At 35.7% G+C, this 16,097-nt stretch overlaps 1 protein-coding gene and 1 pseudogene across 1 annotated transcript; both read left to right on the top strand.

Annotated features, from left to right (window-relative positions):
• The first annotated feature begins 733 nt into the window (after positions 1–733).
• On the top strand, positions 734–1,885 carry LOC106834139 (putative taste receptor type 2 member 33). The gene is made up of 2 exons (XM_014845613.2): positions 734–913; positions 1,142–1,885. Exons 1-2 carry the CDS (start codon positions 734–736, stop codon positions 1,883–1,885), a joined length of 924 nt encoding a protein of 307 aa, XP_014701099.2.
• An 11,204-nt stretch (positions 1,886–13,089) lies between these two features.
• LOC106834148 (mitochondrial import inner membrane translocase subunit Tim17-A pseudogene) lies at positions 13,090–13,635 on the top strand (annotated as a pseudogene).
• The last annotated feature ends 2,462 nt before the right edge of the window (positions 13,636–16,097 follow it).

Raw genomic sequence — 16,097 nt, 5'->3', positions numbered from 1 at the left:
ACCTCCTAAGCCTGATTTTATACTTTTTGAAATTATAGGACAATAATTCCATCCATGAGATGTATGTGTGAATTTGTATGTGTTTATAAACTTATAAACAATAAATTTATACATAAGTTTTAGTTTTCAGCGACTACATTTAGGGTGCAATGGCTTTCCTGGTGTTCTTAAGAAAATCTTGGATGCTTTCGATGAAAAAGGTTTGAATTCCTTCTACATTTAATCTGACATTAAAAAAGATAAATAAAAACATAGAGTTAATGAGCCTAATTATGAGCCGTCTCCCTCTAAAATTTTAGACATTTGCTGTATGTTTTATGTACTGGGTTTTTAAAGTTAGCTAACAACTAATGCTGATGAATACAAATTATGGAGAGGTTAAACAAGGAAAAAAATTGCAAAGCGATATGTCCTTCTTTGCATGCTAGCAAATGAGAATTCAGCTTTTACATCAACATCAGTTATGAAATAATCTAGCCCATGGCAAGGGCACATGGTGGATAAATAGGAGTTAATTTGAGCTGTTGTAGGAGTAACAATGTTTTCCATGAAGACAGCATTGAGCTCTTCCATCAGCATAGTTTGTTGCTTTCCTGCTTGACAGCAGTCACAGAATTTAAAGAAACAAGAACTTTACTGAGCTCAGAGCTCAGCTGAACATAGGAGTTAAGGTCAGAATTTTAAAGGAATCACGGCTAGTGATATTAGACTTGGGTTTTCTTTCTTTTTAGACATGATAACTTTACTACCAAGCATTTTTTCTGTCCTAATAACGACAGAATTTGTTCTGGGAAATTTCGCCAATGGCTTCATAGCACTGGTGAACTGCATTGACTGGGTCATGAGACAAAAGATGTCCTCAGCTGATCAAATTCTCACTGCTCTGGCGGTCTCCAGAATTGGTTTGCTCTGGGTAATCTTTTTTTTTTTTAAAGATTTTATATTTCCCTTTTTCTCCCCAAAGCCCCCCGGTACATAGTTGTGTATTCTTCGTTGTGGGTTCTTCTAGTTGTGGCACGTGGGACGCTGCCTCAGCGTGGTCTGATGAGCAGTGCCATGTCATCGCCCAGGATTCGAACCAAGAAACACTGGGCCGCCTGCAGCGGAGCGCGCGAACTTAACCACTTGGCCACGGGGCCAGCCCCTACTCTGGGTAATCTTAATAAATTGGTATATGACTGTGCTTCCTTCAGTTTTTCATAGTTTAGAAGTAAGAATTATTGTTTTTATTGCCTGGACAGTAAGCAACCATCTTAACATCTGGCTTGCTACTAGCCTCAGCATATTTTTTTACTTGCTAAAGATAGCTAATTTCTCTAGCCTTATATTTCTTTACCTAAAGTGGAGAGTTAAAAGTGTACTTCTCGTAATACTGTTGGGCGCTTCGGTCTTTTGGGTTTCTCATCTTGCAGTGCTATGGGTAAATAATAATGTGCAGACTAATGAATTTGAAGGAAACATCACTCAGAAGACCAAATTGAGGGATATTGTAGCTCTTTCGAATTTGACTCTATTCACGCTAGTAAACTTCATACACTTTTCTATGTCTCTGACATGTTTTCTGCTGTTAATCATTTCCCTGTGGAAACATCTCAAGAAGATTCAGCTTAATGGCAAAGGATCCCATGATCCCAGCACCAAGGTCCACATAAGAGCCATGCAAACTGTGGTCTCCTTTCTCTTGCTATATGCTGTTTACTTCTTGGCTCTAGTTATCTTAGTTTGGAGTTCTAATAGGCTGGAGAGTCAACTGCTTATCATGCTTTGCCGGCCTTTTGAAATACTCTATCCTTCAAGCCATTCATTTATTCTGATTTGGGGAAACAAGAAGCTAAGACAGGCCTTGCAAAATATACGAAATATTATAAGATTACCATACTATTAACCATTTTGTTTGAGGTAAGCAATCTAATTTTACAAAATATTGTAAGAAAGTCTTCATGATTAGGAAGCAATGTGTATTTCACATAGATGTTCTATGTTATCCTCTTCCAGTGGAAGAATTTCTGATCTATATTTATGCATCTTTAAGAATTGGCAGCTTATCTCAGAAAAATCATTGCTATTTTCTATTGTAATTAGGATCAAGCTTATGTATCACAATGTGGGTAGATTTTATTGTTTAACCTCCCATCTTTTGGATGGTAATGATATTCACTTCTACATAACACATTGAGCATGTGTTTTTGGCTAGAAATTATTCCACCACAAATTGTTACATCATGGCTAATAGAGAGCAATCAGAACTGTTGTTAGGAAAAGATGCACACAATAAAATTCAAGCGTGGTAAACATATTTAGAATAAATGCGCAATAAACAGTACTGAGGTATATTGCATTTAATACAAGTAGGTGAAAAACTTAGAAAAAAATCAGGTTGCACAATCGGGATGGAGAAGAAAGAAAGTTATTATGACTTATTTTCAATGCTTCTATGTTTTCATACACAGGAAAGTTATTTCTTATGTTTTTTGAATTAAGAAGGCTTTTTTCAAAGTAGAGTTCTGATGTCAAATTGTTCAGTTTTCTTCTAAACCACCTTTTGGCCTCTGAATTACCAATCACCTTCTCCATCATACTACCTAAAAATTCTTTTTAAACTTCAGATAAGAACACTCAAATCTTCCCTATCTTAAAAATATATTCACAATAAGAATAATAACAAATTATGGTACAAAATTCAATGACCTGTCTGCATCTATTAAAATGGTATGTATGATGTCTGTGAAATAATTAGAGGGAATATCTTCAAGATCTGTTCTTTTATAATATTGTGGAAAATGATGCAATAGAACGAATTTTAACATATTTTTTATAGCAAATTGTATTATAAGAAAAAAATGGATAACCTTGTTTGAAAACTGAATTTACATGCATATATACATTAATTCTCAGTATTATGAAATTTTAACATTATCTAAATCTTAAAATAAATCATTTCCACATCTGATTTATTCGTTTGTTTTTAGTCACCTGTCTGCCCCAGTAGATTATAAGGAGTATAATGCAAGGATCTTGTCTATCTTGTTTTCTTGTTTCCGCTGACTCCCAGGACATAAAAGCCAGCCCATGGAATAGTTGGTCCAAATGATATTCTAATGAATAAAAAAATGGAGGAATAAACCATATTACGATTGGAAAACCAATGAAAATGAGACCCCTCACAAAATCTACAGGTTGCATGAATTTCTTGGTTTGGTTTCTTCACCATTCAAATGCCTCTAAACAAATCCACACACTCTCAGTTCCAATTTCTGCATTAGACCGGTAGAGAAAATGCTGTCACCAATAGGCTTCAAAACATAGAGTGACTCAAACACAAAATACCCTTAATACTGCTCTTTTAGCAGTACTGCTGTGTTGGGGGGGCCTTGTCTATACAGTTATCCAGGAAATCAGGCTGATCTAAAGTATGCCATCTTTAACATGTGGCTTCCAAGATTGCTTGGAGTCATCTCCATTCCAGACAGTCAGGAGGAGAAAGGGATATATAAGAATGTGCATACGGAGAGTTTTTGGTACCAGCCTGTAAATTGTGCACATAATTTTCACTCACATGACATTGTTCAGATTTCAGTCACGTTGCCACAACCTTGTGTAAGTGAGGTGGGAAATATAGTGTCTCTATTGCCCAGGAAGATGAGGAGAACATGGAATTTGGGACATGGAAGATGGAGGGCACTTTGTAATAATCCAATTGAAGTAACCAATAAGTTACTGTAAAACAAAAGAAGTTTCTCCTTTTAGAAGCATGGTGTAGCTTGTTTATGTCACTTTAATAATTTGTAGATGTCCTTACATCAGTCTTCAGTATCAGTTCTTTTGTCTATTTCTTCATAAATTCTAAACAATTTAAGTTCATGCTAAATGGTCCTATCTTCATAAAGCTGTATTTGATTCTCCACTGTAGTGTTGGTAGCTTCTTCCTGTATATTCCTAGTATATATTACATATAACATCTGATTTAGTTCCTACAATATTAAGTACTAATTATTTATAGTTATTTGTTCTGTACTTGGATGTGTTCTTTGAACTAGAAATAATTGCATTAAATTACTTTTATAAATAATCTTGAATCAACAGAAATACATGATAAGTAGAAAGATGTCATTGATGAGTAACAGATAATTAAAATTTAATATTAATTTTAATTAATTATGCCATTAATTTTAAATTAATTTTATTCTAAAAATTACTATTCAAAATCTAAAATATTTGCCTTTGAATATGGTCTACAAGAGATAAAGTATAAATTTGTGGAGAATAATCTCTCTTATATTTGCATGTTTACATACCTGCCTTTATCCTTTTAGTCTTTAGCACAAATGGAAATTTGCAGATGGTACCAAGGATAAGTGGATATCATTAGCTGAAGTTAACTCTGGAAATTATGTTGTAGCTGTAAGTAATAAGAAAGGTATTCATGAACCTTTGTATCTCTTCACAGAACTGTTTGGTCTTTATCACTGAAATTACATTATAAATAGACTGAACTATTCTTTCATGAAGATCTCTGAAACTATATTACATAGCAAAATTTTGGCTGTACTGTCTGGAGTTATGATGAGAACATTCATAAAAAGCAACATAAGTGTATGTCATTATGCACCTGTTTAACTATAATGCTGTCAGAGACTTACAACATTAGAAACATTTTCATAGAAATGTCAGTTGGAATTAAGCTCTCCTTTCTGGTCATGGCAGCAGGAGAACTCATCTTACGAATGCTGGGAAATGGGTTCATTGCACTGGTAAACTGCATCCAATGGGTCAAGAATGGGAAAATCTCATCAGCTGATTTCATCCTTACCACCTTGGTATGGCCAGAATCATTCAACTGTGGATAACACTATTTGGTTCATTTGATGTAGGGCTATTTTCACATCTGAATGCCACTAGTAAATTAGCAAAAGCGATTACTATTCTTTGGGCACAAACTAATCACTTGCTTGCCACCTGCCTAAGCGTTTTCTGCTTCCTTAAGATCGCCAGTTTCTCCCACTTCTTGTTCATCTGGCTGAAGTGGAGAGTGAACAGAGTGGTTCTTGTACTTTTCCTGAGGTCTTTCTTCTTATCTCCTGCTAGTCTTTTAATGCAGGATGCTCTTATTGAGTTGTGGATGAATACGTATGGAGTACATGAAAGAAACATGACTTTGCATTTACATGTAAATAAAATGTTCCATCTTAAAAGCCTTCTTCTTAGTTGACCTATGTTATCCCCTTTCTTCTGTCCTTGACCTTTTTGCTCCTTTTATTTCTGTCTTTGGTGATACACACCAGGAATTTGTAGCTCAACCTGATGGGCATGAGGGACTCCAGCACAAAGGCTCTTAAAGGGCCATGAAGATGGTGACAACCTTCTTCCTCCTCTTCATCATTTACTTTATTTCCACTCTAATAGCAAGTTAGATCTTCCTTAAGGTACAAAGGTTTCCGGTTATGATGTTGTTGTGGTGTTTTCCACCATCTTTCCCTCAGGCCACTCATTTATTATAATTTAGGAAACAGCAAGCTAAGATAGATCACTGGAGATTACTGTAGCATCTTAAATTCTCTCTTGAGAAAAGCAAAACTTTTAGCTTTATAGGCAGAATTTAAAAGGACGTCCTATATTCTATGGGAAAATACCTTAATAGAAGACCTTGTATCTTCATTTTCAATTTCAATATTTCTTTCATTGGGTTCTTAAAGGTGTTGTTAAACAGCACAGAAATTTCCCTTAACAACTGCTGTTAACTAATTGTATTTTCTCCAAGTGATTTTACTTCAAGTAAACGAAATATCTCTGCTATAATAACACTTTCTGGTAGGAAAAGAGTATTTGAGACTAAGATGAAAGACTAGAAAAATATACAATGAACTATTAATAAATATTTATGTAATATACAATGCAATATGAAGAAATGTATATGAAATCAGTTATAGAAAGGAAGAAGAGTAACATAATGTTTTAAAACTAAAGATAAACTCGAAGTTAGAATAGGAAAAGGATTATAAAATATTAATTGTAATAATATTTCACATGAATATAAAAGTGTAAAAATTAGGCTGATATTATGAATTTTGGAAACAGTATGAAGCAATGGGAATTTTCATATACTAATTCTAGGATTAAATATTGGTACAGCTACTTTAGCCAACAGTATGGCATATCTGATTAAAGTGAAGATGCATATCCTAACACCCAGTAATTGTACTCCTACTTTTATTCCTTAGAAAATCTTTGGTACATTTGCAACAGGGTTCATATATAGGAATGTGCATATTGCTGTTGTTCTTAATAACTAGAATTGAGGTGCTACACAAATTTCTCTCACTGATAAATGGGCATAATAGGGGCCAGCCCAGTAGTGTAGTGGTTAAATTCATGCACTCTGCTTCGGTGGCCCAGGGTTTGCAGGTTTGGATCCCAGGCATGGACTTGCACACCACTCATCAAGCCTTGCTGTGGTGGTGTCCCACCCACAAAATAGAGAAAGATTGGCACATATGTTAGCTCAGTGACAATCTTCCTCAAGCAAAAATAGGAAGATGGGCAACAGACCTTAGCTCAGGGCCAATGGGCCAATCTTCCTCACCCCACCCCCAAAAAGTGTATAATAGAATATTGATATAGGAGAATACTATACAGCAATGCAAATGAATAAATTAGAGCTCTTGTTTACAACAGGATCTGTATAACAAAGATCAACAAATTAGAGCTACATAGATAATGCATACAGAATATTAAAAGGAAGTATCAAGAAATAAACAAAAAAGTCACTTTAATCCCAGTTACATAAACTTAAAAATTAGGTGGACTATATACTTTTTAAAATTTATATATTTGTGGCAAAACTAAGTGAAACGAATTAATGATTATTGTAACAATTGCGATAGTAGCGAGGGAGGAAAGGGAAGGGAAATGGCATCAATACGAATGTGTATATGCGGATTGTCTGGATAGCCGGCAAAATTCTGTATTTTGACTAAAATGTAACATGGGTGTTAATGTTATAATTTTTCATCTGACTTTGCATTTATGTTTTCTTATGTCCTATATGTGTGTTAGATTTCAAAATAATGAAAATGTTTAGAAAGCAGAAAAAAATGAAGTAAGTTAGTGAATACAATTAAGCTGGAGCAACATCTTCTCATAGATACCACTGTAATTTGAATTCTGGCTGACTGAAGAGCAATACAGGATTATGCGGGTGTGAAATCCAGGATAAAATTTAAAAAAAGTTACTTTAATGAAGAAAAGGAAGATATAAGCAGAAATTATAAATCCACATTCTTAGTGCTAATCTTAATTTGAAACTTCAAATTTTAATATCTAGATTTTTCTACCCACATTTTGTCCTAATTTCCAATTTAATTATTTACAGTTCATATTTTAAAGTGGTAGATGAGAAAACTTCCAGTGAATTAAAGCATAGAGGTAGATTAGAAAAGGTAGATTAGAAAAAGTAGATTAGAAAATTTCTGATGAATTAAAGCATAGATATCAAATACCCATGACAATTAAGTTGGTCTTTAAATTGAATAACAACACTCTTCTTGCCACCATCCGAAGTTTATAATCATAATCACACACTAAGTATTGATGTGTGTGTCTAACTAGGCATGAGCATACATGTGTTGAGGCATATATTTTATTACTGTACATTTTTTTAGTTCTTTGTTAGAGAAAAAAAGACATACATATAAATAGGTACGTTTGTTAAAGCATGATACATATTCACTGTGATGTTTGGATATGTTTATGTATATGTAATGCTACTTTGACTGCTGTAATAAAATAACCCAGATTTAGTCACGCTAGCTGGGAATGCAAATAAGCAGATGAGAGAACTTTGCTTGCTATTGATGTCATTAAAATATAAAAGAAAGATGATTTACTGTACTATTTTATAGAGGATATAAGTACATGTCCATATGAAAATGCAATAAAAGCAAAGTACTGTGTGTTTGAGGTAACTTTTGCCATACTTTTTAGAATGTAGTAGAGAAAAATATAGCATGTAAATCATTACGAATATGTTGATTTTAAATTATTTTTGATGAGGTATGAAGTGAAGGTGTTCTTCTAGGCTAAGCCCCGATGGTAAGAATGGTATGAGTATCATAAGGCCATGGGGAAGATTGGTAGTGTTCTATCTCAGTGAACTTTGTCAATTAGAAAACTAGACAAAGTCACATCAATCATTTAGAGTTTTCCCATTTAGCTGCCATCATCATGATCATGATGTATCTCATTTAGTGATATGTATTTGAGATGTCTATATATATATATAATTTGGACAATGTCTAAGTAATTTCCTAAAGATTATCATTATAAGTAACTTACCTTAGTAAACAGCAAAGTTCAAGTCAAGCTGAATACGTTTAGAAACTGAATTTGTTTTACTTTGAAATGTATTATGTGAGGGGCTGGCCTGGTGGCGTAGTGGTTAAGTTCACACGTTCTGCTCCATCGGCCCAGGGTTCACTTCGAATCCCGGGTGTCGACTTATGTGCTGCTTGTCAAGCCATGCTGTGGCAGGCGCCCCACATAAAATAGAGGAAGATGGGCACAGATATTAGCTCAGGGCAAGTCTCCCTCAGCAAAAAGAGGAGATTTGGTGGCAGATGTTAGCTCAGGGATAATCTTCCTCAAAAGAAAAAATAAGTGTATTACTTGAGCAAATTATATATAGATGATTGCAAACTAATCAGGAGATAACTAGAAAAAGTGTTTAGCCTTAAGTGTAAATAAAATGCCTTTAATAAAAAACATAAAGTAAATAAATCACTTTATGAACGTGCTTTTATTTCTAAAGAGAGAGCTTTAGGAGTCAGTGGACCAAATAGGAGTAAGCCTCTGTATCTTGTCTATCATCCTAGGTAATGACGAAATTCTAAGGCACAGAGCCCCATTTGTGATGATAGAAGCAGAGTAAAAGGATTACAGAAAAATTAAGCCATGAAGTAAGATACTGTCACTGTGCTTGATGTGTTCTAATTTGCTTATTTGAATGGCATTTGAAGATCAAGTTCTACTCCTTGACTTTCCCTGGAGTAAGAGCCTATAGTGATGAGCCTGCAACAGAAAAGCTGCCATGTAAGAACTACTTACATTACATTCACTGCCAGTTCCTTTCAACTTAGTGGAGGATGACTAGACTATAATTTTATTCTATTCCTTGAGAAAGGTTTAGCAAAGTAGAGAATTGTTAGCATTTTCTTGTTAACACTACTAAAAATAAAAATGTTTCCTTTCAGAGCTTGGTATGAATATTTTATTCCATTTCCCCATAGAAAATGACTTATGGAAGAAGGACAAAAGATTGCTCCTAACACTGAAACAATAAGACTGAGAAAATGAGTAGTCAAGATTAAGAATTCAATAGACATATTTAATAACAAATTAGACACAGTGGAGAAAGAATTAGTGAATTGAAATTAAGTACCCAGAACAAAACATAGAAAGACAAAGAGTTGGAAAATAGGCTAGAGGGTGAGAGACATGAAGGTTACATTCAGAAAGTCTAACATACTTCTGGGGTTCTGGAAGTTAGAGGAGAGAAAACGGGGTGGAAGCAATATTGAATGGCATTTGGAAACCAAGTTTTACTCCTTGACTTTTCCTGGAATGAGAGCCTGTGGTGATGAGCCTGCAACAGACAAGCTGCCATCCAAGAAAAAATACTTACATTACAATCATTGCCAGTTCCTTCCCAGCTTGGCTGGGATTTTATTCTATTCTGCAAGAAAAATTTGGCAAAGAAGGGAATTGTTACATTACTAACAGTACTCAAAATAATACTTGTTATTTTTAACACTACTAACAAGTGTACTTGTAAACACCACAAAAAATAAAAAAGTTTTCTTTCAGAGCTTCGTATTAAGAGCATTTTATTCCATTTCCCCTTAGAAGATGACTTATAGAAGAACATAAGATTGTTCCTATCGTTTAAACAAGACTGAGAAAATGAATGTTCAGTAGACAGATTTAATAACCAATTAGACACAGTGGAGAGAATTAGTGAATTGAAAAATAACCACCCAGAGTGAAACATAAAAAGACAAAGAGATGGAAAAGAGGCTAGAGGGTGAAAGACGTGAAGGTTACAGTCAAAAAGTCCAAAATACTTCTGGAGTTCTGGAAGATAGAAGAGATAATGGGGTGGAAGCAAAATTACTGAGATTTCCATAAAAATGTATCAGTCCATTGATTGACGAAATCATCAAACCTCAGACAAGATAACTAAAACAATTTAACATATAAACATTACAGGAAACCAAAGTCCAGGAAAAAAAATATCATAAATAGCCAGAGAAAAAATTGCAAATTATATTAAAAGGATCAGGTGTTTGAAAATAACTGATTTCGACCAAAAATGGAAGCTAGAACTGCATGGAATAATATCTTCAAGGTGTTTCAAAAGAAGAGCAGACTTTTCATAAACAGAAATTCAAAAAGATATTTTTCAGATAGAATAAATATTATTCCAAATATGAAGTTTAAGATGCAAGAATGACTGTAAGTTAATGTACATGGAAAATACATGTGTAAACGTAAATGCATGTTGACTGTCTAAAACAATCATGTTTTAAGGGGTTAAAATACAGAATGAATAAAATATATGAGAATAACAACATAGAGACTGAGGGTGAATGTGAAAAGGGTAAATTTAGTTGAATTGTACTTTGAACTTTTCATTTTCTGTGACAAGAGTCAGCGTACCATATTCAAGAACCCTGCTATTCTACTCCTGTTTATATAGCAAGACCAAGGCATCAAATAGTATGTAAAAGAATGCTCATAGTAGCATTATTTAAAATAGTTCAGAAAAGAAATGCCCGCTTAATGAGTGTTAACTAGACATATTGTGGTTGTCATTAGCAATATATACAAATATCGAATCATTATGTTATATACCAGAAAGCAATATAACGTTATATGTCACATTATACCTCAATAACAAAAATCTAATGAAGACAAAAACAGAGAAACAGCCCAAACATCTGTCAGCTTAGAATGAATGCATATTTTAGTAAACTCATTCAATGAACAAACACAGAGAAATGAAAAAGAATGAACTAAATGTACATGCAACAATGTGGATAAATTTGTGAAACATAATGTTCAATAAAAAAGAAGTCAGAAAACATAACGTATTAAGGGTTTTATTTATGCAATTTAAAACAGCATGCAAAACAAAGCTACAGAGTTTAGAGTTACACATTTGGGTGGTAAAGCATAAAGCCAATCAAAGAAATGATCATGACAAAGTATGGATATTGGCCACTCAGGAGAAGTGGAGACAGGTGTAGTGATTGAAAAGTGGCATGAAGGTGACCTGTGCTGTTGGCAATGCACCATTTCTTGACCCGCATGGTGCTTACATGGGTGTTGCCTTTGTGATAAATAACTGCACTTCACATTTTTGTTCAGGCTATTTCTAAGTGTGCATTATAATTTTTAATAAAAACTCTCAGTTAGGAGAAACTTCCCATAAAATTCAATCATTATGGAGTTCATTATATAGCTAGGGGGAAAATTCACAGTCTATATAGTACTCAAGTCTAAGAATTAAAGTGGGAACTTTCTTATTTTAGTTGCAATATGCAGAAATTTGAGCTGATGGTATGAGCAGCTCTCAGAATTTTACAAAAGCATTCTTCCAACCTTAATTATTCACCTCCCATGACAAAAGTTTGACATACTGCATCTATTTTTCCTCTGGCTCCTGAACTGCCGAAACACCAAAGGTAAAGGGTGAACATGTTTTCTATACATTTAGGTTAGCAGGGTACTTGTATTAGTTTGCATTTGCGGCAAAACAAACCACTCAAAAACTTCACTGTTAAATTAAGTAGGTATTTATTTCTCTCATGTTTGCACCATTCATTTTTCTAGGCTGGATTGTATTGGATGCCTCTGATGATTTTAAATAGGCTTGGCTGTGTATCTGGGAGCCAGTTATGGTTTGGCTGATTAGCAGTTTAGGCTCCATCTTTCTGGAGCATCTTCACTCCGTGAGTCTCTGATTCTCCTCTTGGGAGCAGTGCACTAGCCTGGGCAAGTTCTCATGGTGATTGTAGAGAAGCAACACTGGGCTAGCCTCAGGATTGAAACCATGTCAAGTCTAACAATTCTTCATTTTTCAATGCTAGTTTACACGATTGAGTTCAGAGTAAAGGGACAAGGAATTCACCTGGACATCATGGAGGATACAGTAATATTGCAGGTGAAAAGGTATAGATACAGTGGGGATTAAAGAATTGTAGGACATTTGAGGAATTGCAGGAAAAAGAATTACAGGACTACCCCAGTCCTCCCTCTTGGCTACAGTTACTAATTTTTCTCCCATATACAAACACTCGTTCCATTTGAGCATCCCCAAAAGTCTCATTCAATTACAGCATTAAGCTTGAATTCCAGGATTTTTTAATCTACATATTGTTTGGTTATGGCTCCTTTGCATCTGGAAAACAAGGAATTAAAAAGACAAGTTATCTACATGTCAAATATGTAGTACACAGGGATGAAACAGGACAGGATAACCATAACAAACAGTCCCATTGAAAGAGGGGAAGAAGAGGGAACCTACAGCAATTCTGGCTCATAGAAATTCTGAACTCACATGTGGAAAATATTTTCATGCCCCTCTCTGTTGCGATAGAGCCTGTTTCTTGATTAGGCCTCTGTTGCGCTTTCCAGTCCATTGTTCTCTATAGCTGTTGGCTTTGCCCTCTGGGATGTTCTTCTTTCCCTATCACTATTTTTGAATAGTTCTTAAGAGCGTAGTGGAAAATATGCCCTGTGAGTAATGTTTCAGGCTGCTTCTTGATGTGGAAGGGTGGGGCCCAGATACCTTTTTACATTTAAACAGTCTCAGTCCTGGCTGGCAGCAATTTTACAATAGAGCCGACTCAAAAATATTTTGCATTTTATATGTATTTGATTATAATATATTCCGTGAGTGAAAAGCCATATCCATACTTTTTGTCAGGACTTATTCCTCTCTGTATAGATTAATCATGCCATTTTAGTACATCAGGTTGCTGTTGGAAAACCCTCTTAAGATTGAGCAAATCCTGCCTTCCCAGCACTCTTTGCGCCACCGGAGCCAAGATGGAGGAGTACACTCGGGAACCGTGCCCCGGGCGAATTGTGGATGACTGTGGTGGGGTCTTTACGATGGGCACCATAGGTGGTTGTATCTTTCAAGCAATCAAAGGCTTTCGCAATTCTCCGGTGGGAGTGAACCACAGACTGCGCGGGAGTTTGACAGCTATTAAAACCAGAGCTCCCCAGCTGGGAGGTAGCTTTGCAGTTTGGGGAGGTCTGTTTTCCATGATCGACTGCAGTATGGTTCAGGTCAGAGGGAAGGAGGACCACTGGAACTCCATCACAGGTGGTGCCTTAACAGGAGCCATCCTGGCCACGAGAAATGGACCAGTGGCCATGGTCGGGTCAGCTGCGATGGGTGGCATTCTCCTAGCTTTAATTGAAGGAGCTGGTATCTTGTTGACGAGATTTGCCTCTGCACAATTTCCCAACGGTCCTCAGTTTGCTGAAGACCCCTCCCAGTTGCCTTCAGCCCGGTTACCGTCCTCACCTTTTGGAGACTACCGACAATATCAATAGGACTTCCTTCCCAGGATTTCCTCAATAGAGTGAGCTGCAGTTCAAGAAAGGATCTCAGAACATCAACTTACAGTCTGTTTTTAAAACCATAGGTGGGACAGCTGTGGCCCAACAGGCTAGGAAGAGACATTTAGCACATTTTTCTATTTAAAGGAACATGGAAGGGGGTGTTAAGAGATAATACATTTATTTATTCACACTTGGATTAAATTTATGAGCAAAGTAAATGTCTCCTATCTTTAAAAGGAAATATAATAAGTGCTTAGGACATGAAGGACCATAGGGCAGACAACAGGGAAACATGCCCATCATTCCTTGGGGACTTCTCTGCCTGGATTTGTGCATTCTGTTAGACAATAAAAACTCCCGGAACTTGCTCTTTCTTTTAAGATAAGTTGTAGAGTTCTACTTTTCATCCTCACACACTTCAAATAATATCCAGTGCTTTGAAAATGGCATGTTTTGTAGTTAGACTCTCATCTCACTCGAAGTAGATCATGTGTGAGAAGAATGTTGCCGAGTCCACGTGGATCCTTCCACATGCATTCCTTCTGGATTGACAGCTAGGGTGGAGCACACACCCTTCACTTTGAAAGTAAAATGTCCTATGTCTTGGTGTTAAGGATGTCAGATGCAAAACTGTACCTTTGAGGCTGCTGTGTCTTGACTCTTGACCGTCAGAACCCTCAGACACGACTTCCTTCCAGTAGACCCACTTCTGCGTGAGCAGAATTCACAGAGGGAGGGGGAGCGCTGGAGGTCTGATGTTTATTGGGTGCTTGAAATAAAATGTATGCTGTTTTTAAAAAAAAAAAAAAAGATTGAGCAAATCCCATAATTCTTGAGCTCTCTCTGTCTTCTCTAAATTCTCTTTGCAAACTGGATAGTTCCGTTGGAGGTTATCTATTTCTTTTAGTACCATATTATATATGGCTAAATGCAATCATTTGATGCTGTCAACATTTTATCTCATGATCTCTTCACCCAGATACAACAGTTCATTTCATTCATTTTCTGTCTTCCAAGTTATCTTGAAAACAGAATTTCAGATATTTCACAAGTGCCTCACATGTGCCACCATTTTTACAGCCTCCTCTATCAGTTTTCTCAAAATCAATGCCACAGGTTTGGCTCTTGTTGCCATTATGGCCCACTTCTAATACCAATTTTTGTATCAGTTAGCTTTCACTGTCTAACAAACACAAAACTCAGTGATGGACATCAATAAACATTTATATTTACGTATCTCTGGAGACCAATGACTAGGCTGGACTTTCCTAGACCTCTCTGCTGTTTTCAGATGGCCAATTATGTGTCTGAGGTTCAAGTGGAGGCTAGTTGATTAAAGCTGGACTTGATGTAGCGCTTTGGATCCTCACACCTCTCATCCTTCTCCCTGGACCACTTCACCAGTCTGGACATGTCCTTCTCATGGTGATAGTTTAATATGTATAACAGTGAATGAGGCCCAATAAACAAGCTGGAGAGATTTAAGCCCCAGTGATTCAAGACACTGCTTGAAAAATATCTGCTAACATCTAGTTAACCAAAACAAGTCACATGGCTGAGCATAGAGTCAAGGAATGGAAGACATCCTTCTTCTTATGGTGAGAGGGTATACAAAGTTACAGGCTGATGAATTGGGATCAACGTAAGCAATCTACCACAGAATCTCTTACATTATAAAAGCAATTCCAAGGAACATTTATATCCTTTTATATACTTGAGTCTCTCTTATCCACTTCTATCTGGAATTTCCATCTATAATATCTTAAATATTTTTGAGAACTCCATTTTGATTTATATTACAGAGATGACTACTACTGCTTTCTTTTTTGGGTTTTACAAATTCTATTTTTTCATGGAAGTTTCTTACAAGTCCCCCCATTCATCCAGCTGTAAACTTCTAACAGTTTTCTGCTTATCAATGAATCCATTCTGTTAATTCCTCCACTTGTTGCACTCATCTTTTCCATGGAAACTTACTGGTGAATTTGCTTCCTCTTTATTAAAAATACTGGACAGGCAATGATTATATGTGCCCCTTTTGTTCATATTTTCCCCCATCCTAGCATTGTTTGTCTAAATTTTACATTTTGGGGACCCTTGTTATAGTAAGATTTATGGTAAAAATATGTTTTACTTTTAATGAAAGCAACTATTATTTAAATAAATTCAACCCATTTTCTTGTCATTGATTAGGTAATATAATCCCAAGTTATGTCTCATCATCAGACATCCACTCCAAGTTTGAATTTAGTCCATTTCCGTCTTGCGTGGCTCTCCCTCTCTCATCTTCCATATACTTTCCTTTAATATCCTAATTTTACATATTTTTATACATTTTGATACCTAATACATGTCATTCTTAACTTCTGAGCCACATTTAGGCATATCTTGAAATTCAGTAATGCCCGAAATGTCTCCATGTTCTATTAATGCTTTTTATAGTTATCTGAGCCATAAGAACTCAGAGT

This window comes from Equus asinus, chromosome 22 (genome assembly GCF_041296235.1).
Source record: "Equus asinus isolate D_3611 breed Donkey chromosome 22, EquAss-T2T_v2, whole genome shotgun sequence".
Classification (NCBI taxonomy): Eukaryota; Metazoa; Chordata; class Mammalia; order Perissodactyla; family Equidae; genus Equus; species Equus asinus.
The sequence above is the reverse complement of the archived record's forward strand: the minus strand, read 5'-3'. Positions and strand labels throughout refer to the sequence as shown.

What these genes read in the sequence shown, in the direction of transcription:
- LOC106834139 (XM_014845613.2), top strand. Translation starts at nt 734, where the DNA reads ATGATAACTTTACTACCAAGCATTTTTTCTGTCCTAATAACGACAGAA. An exon ending in CCAGAATTGGTTTGCTCTGG is followed by an intron (nt 914 to 1,141) that starts GTAATCTTTTTT and finishes CCACGGGGCCAG; the next exon opens with CCCCTACTCTGGGTAATCTT.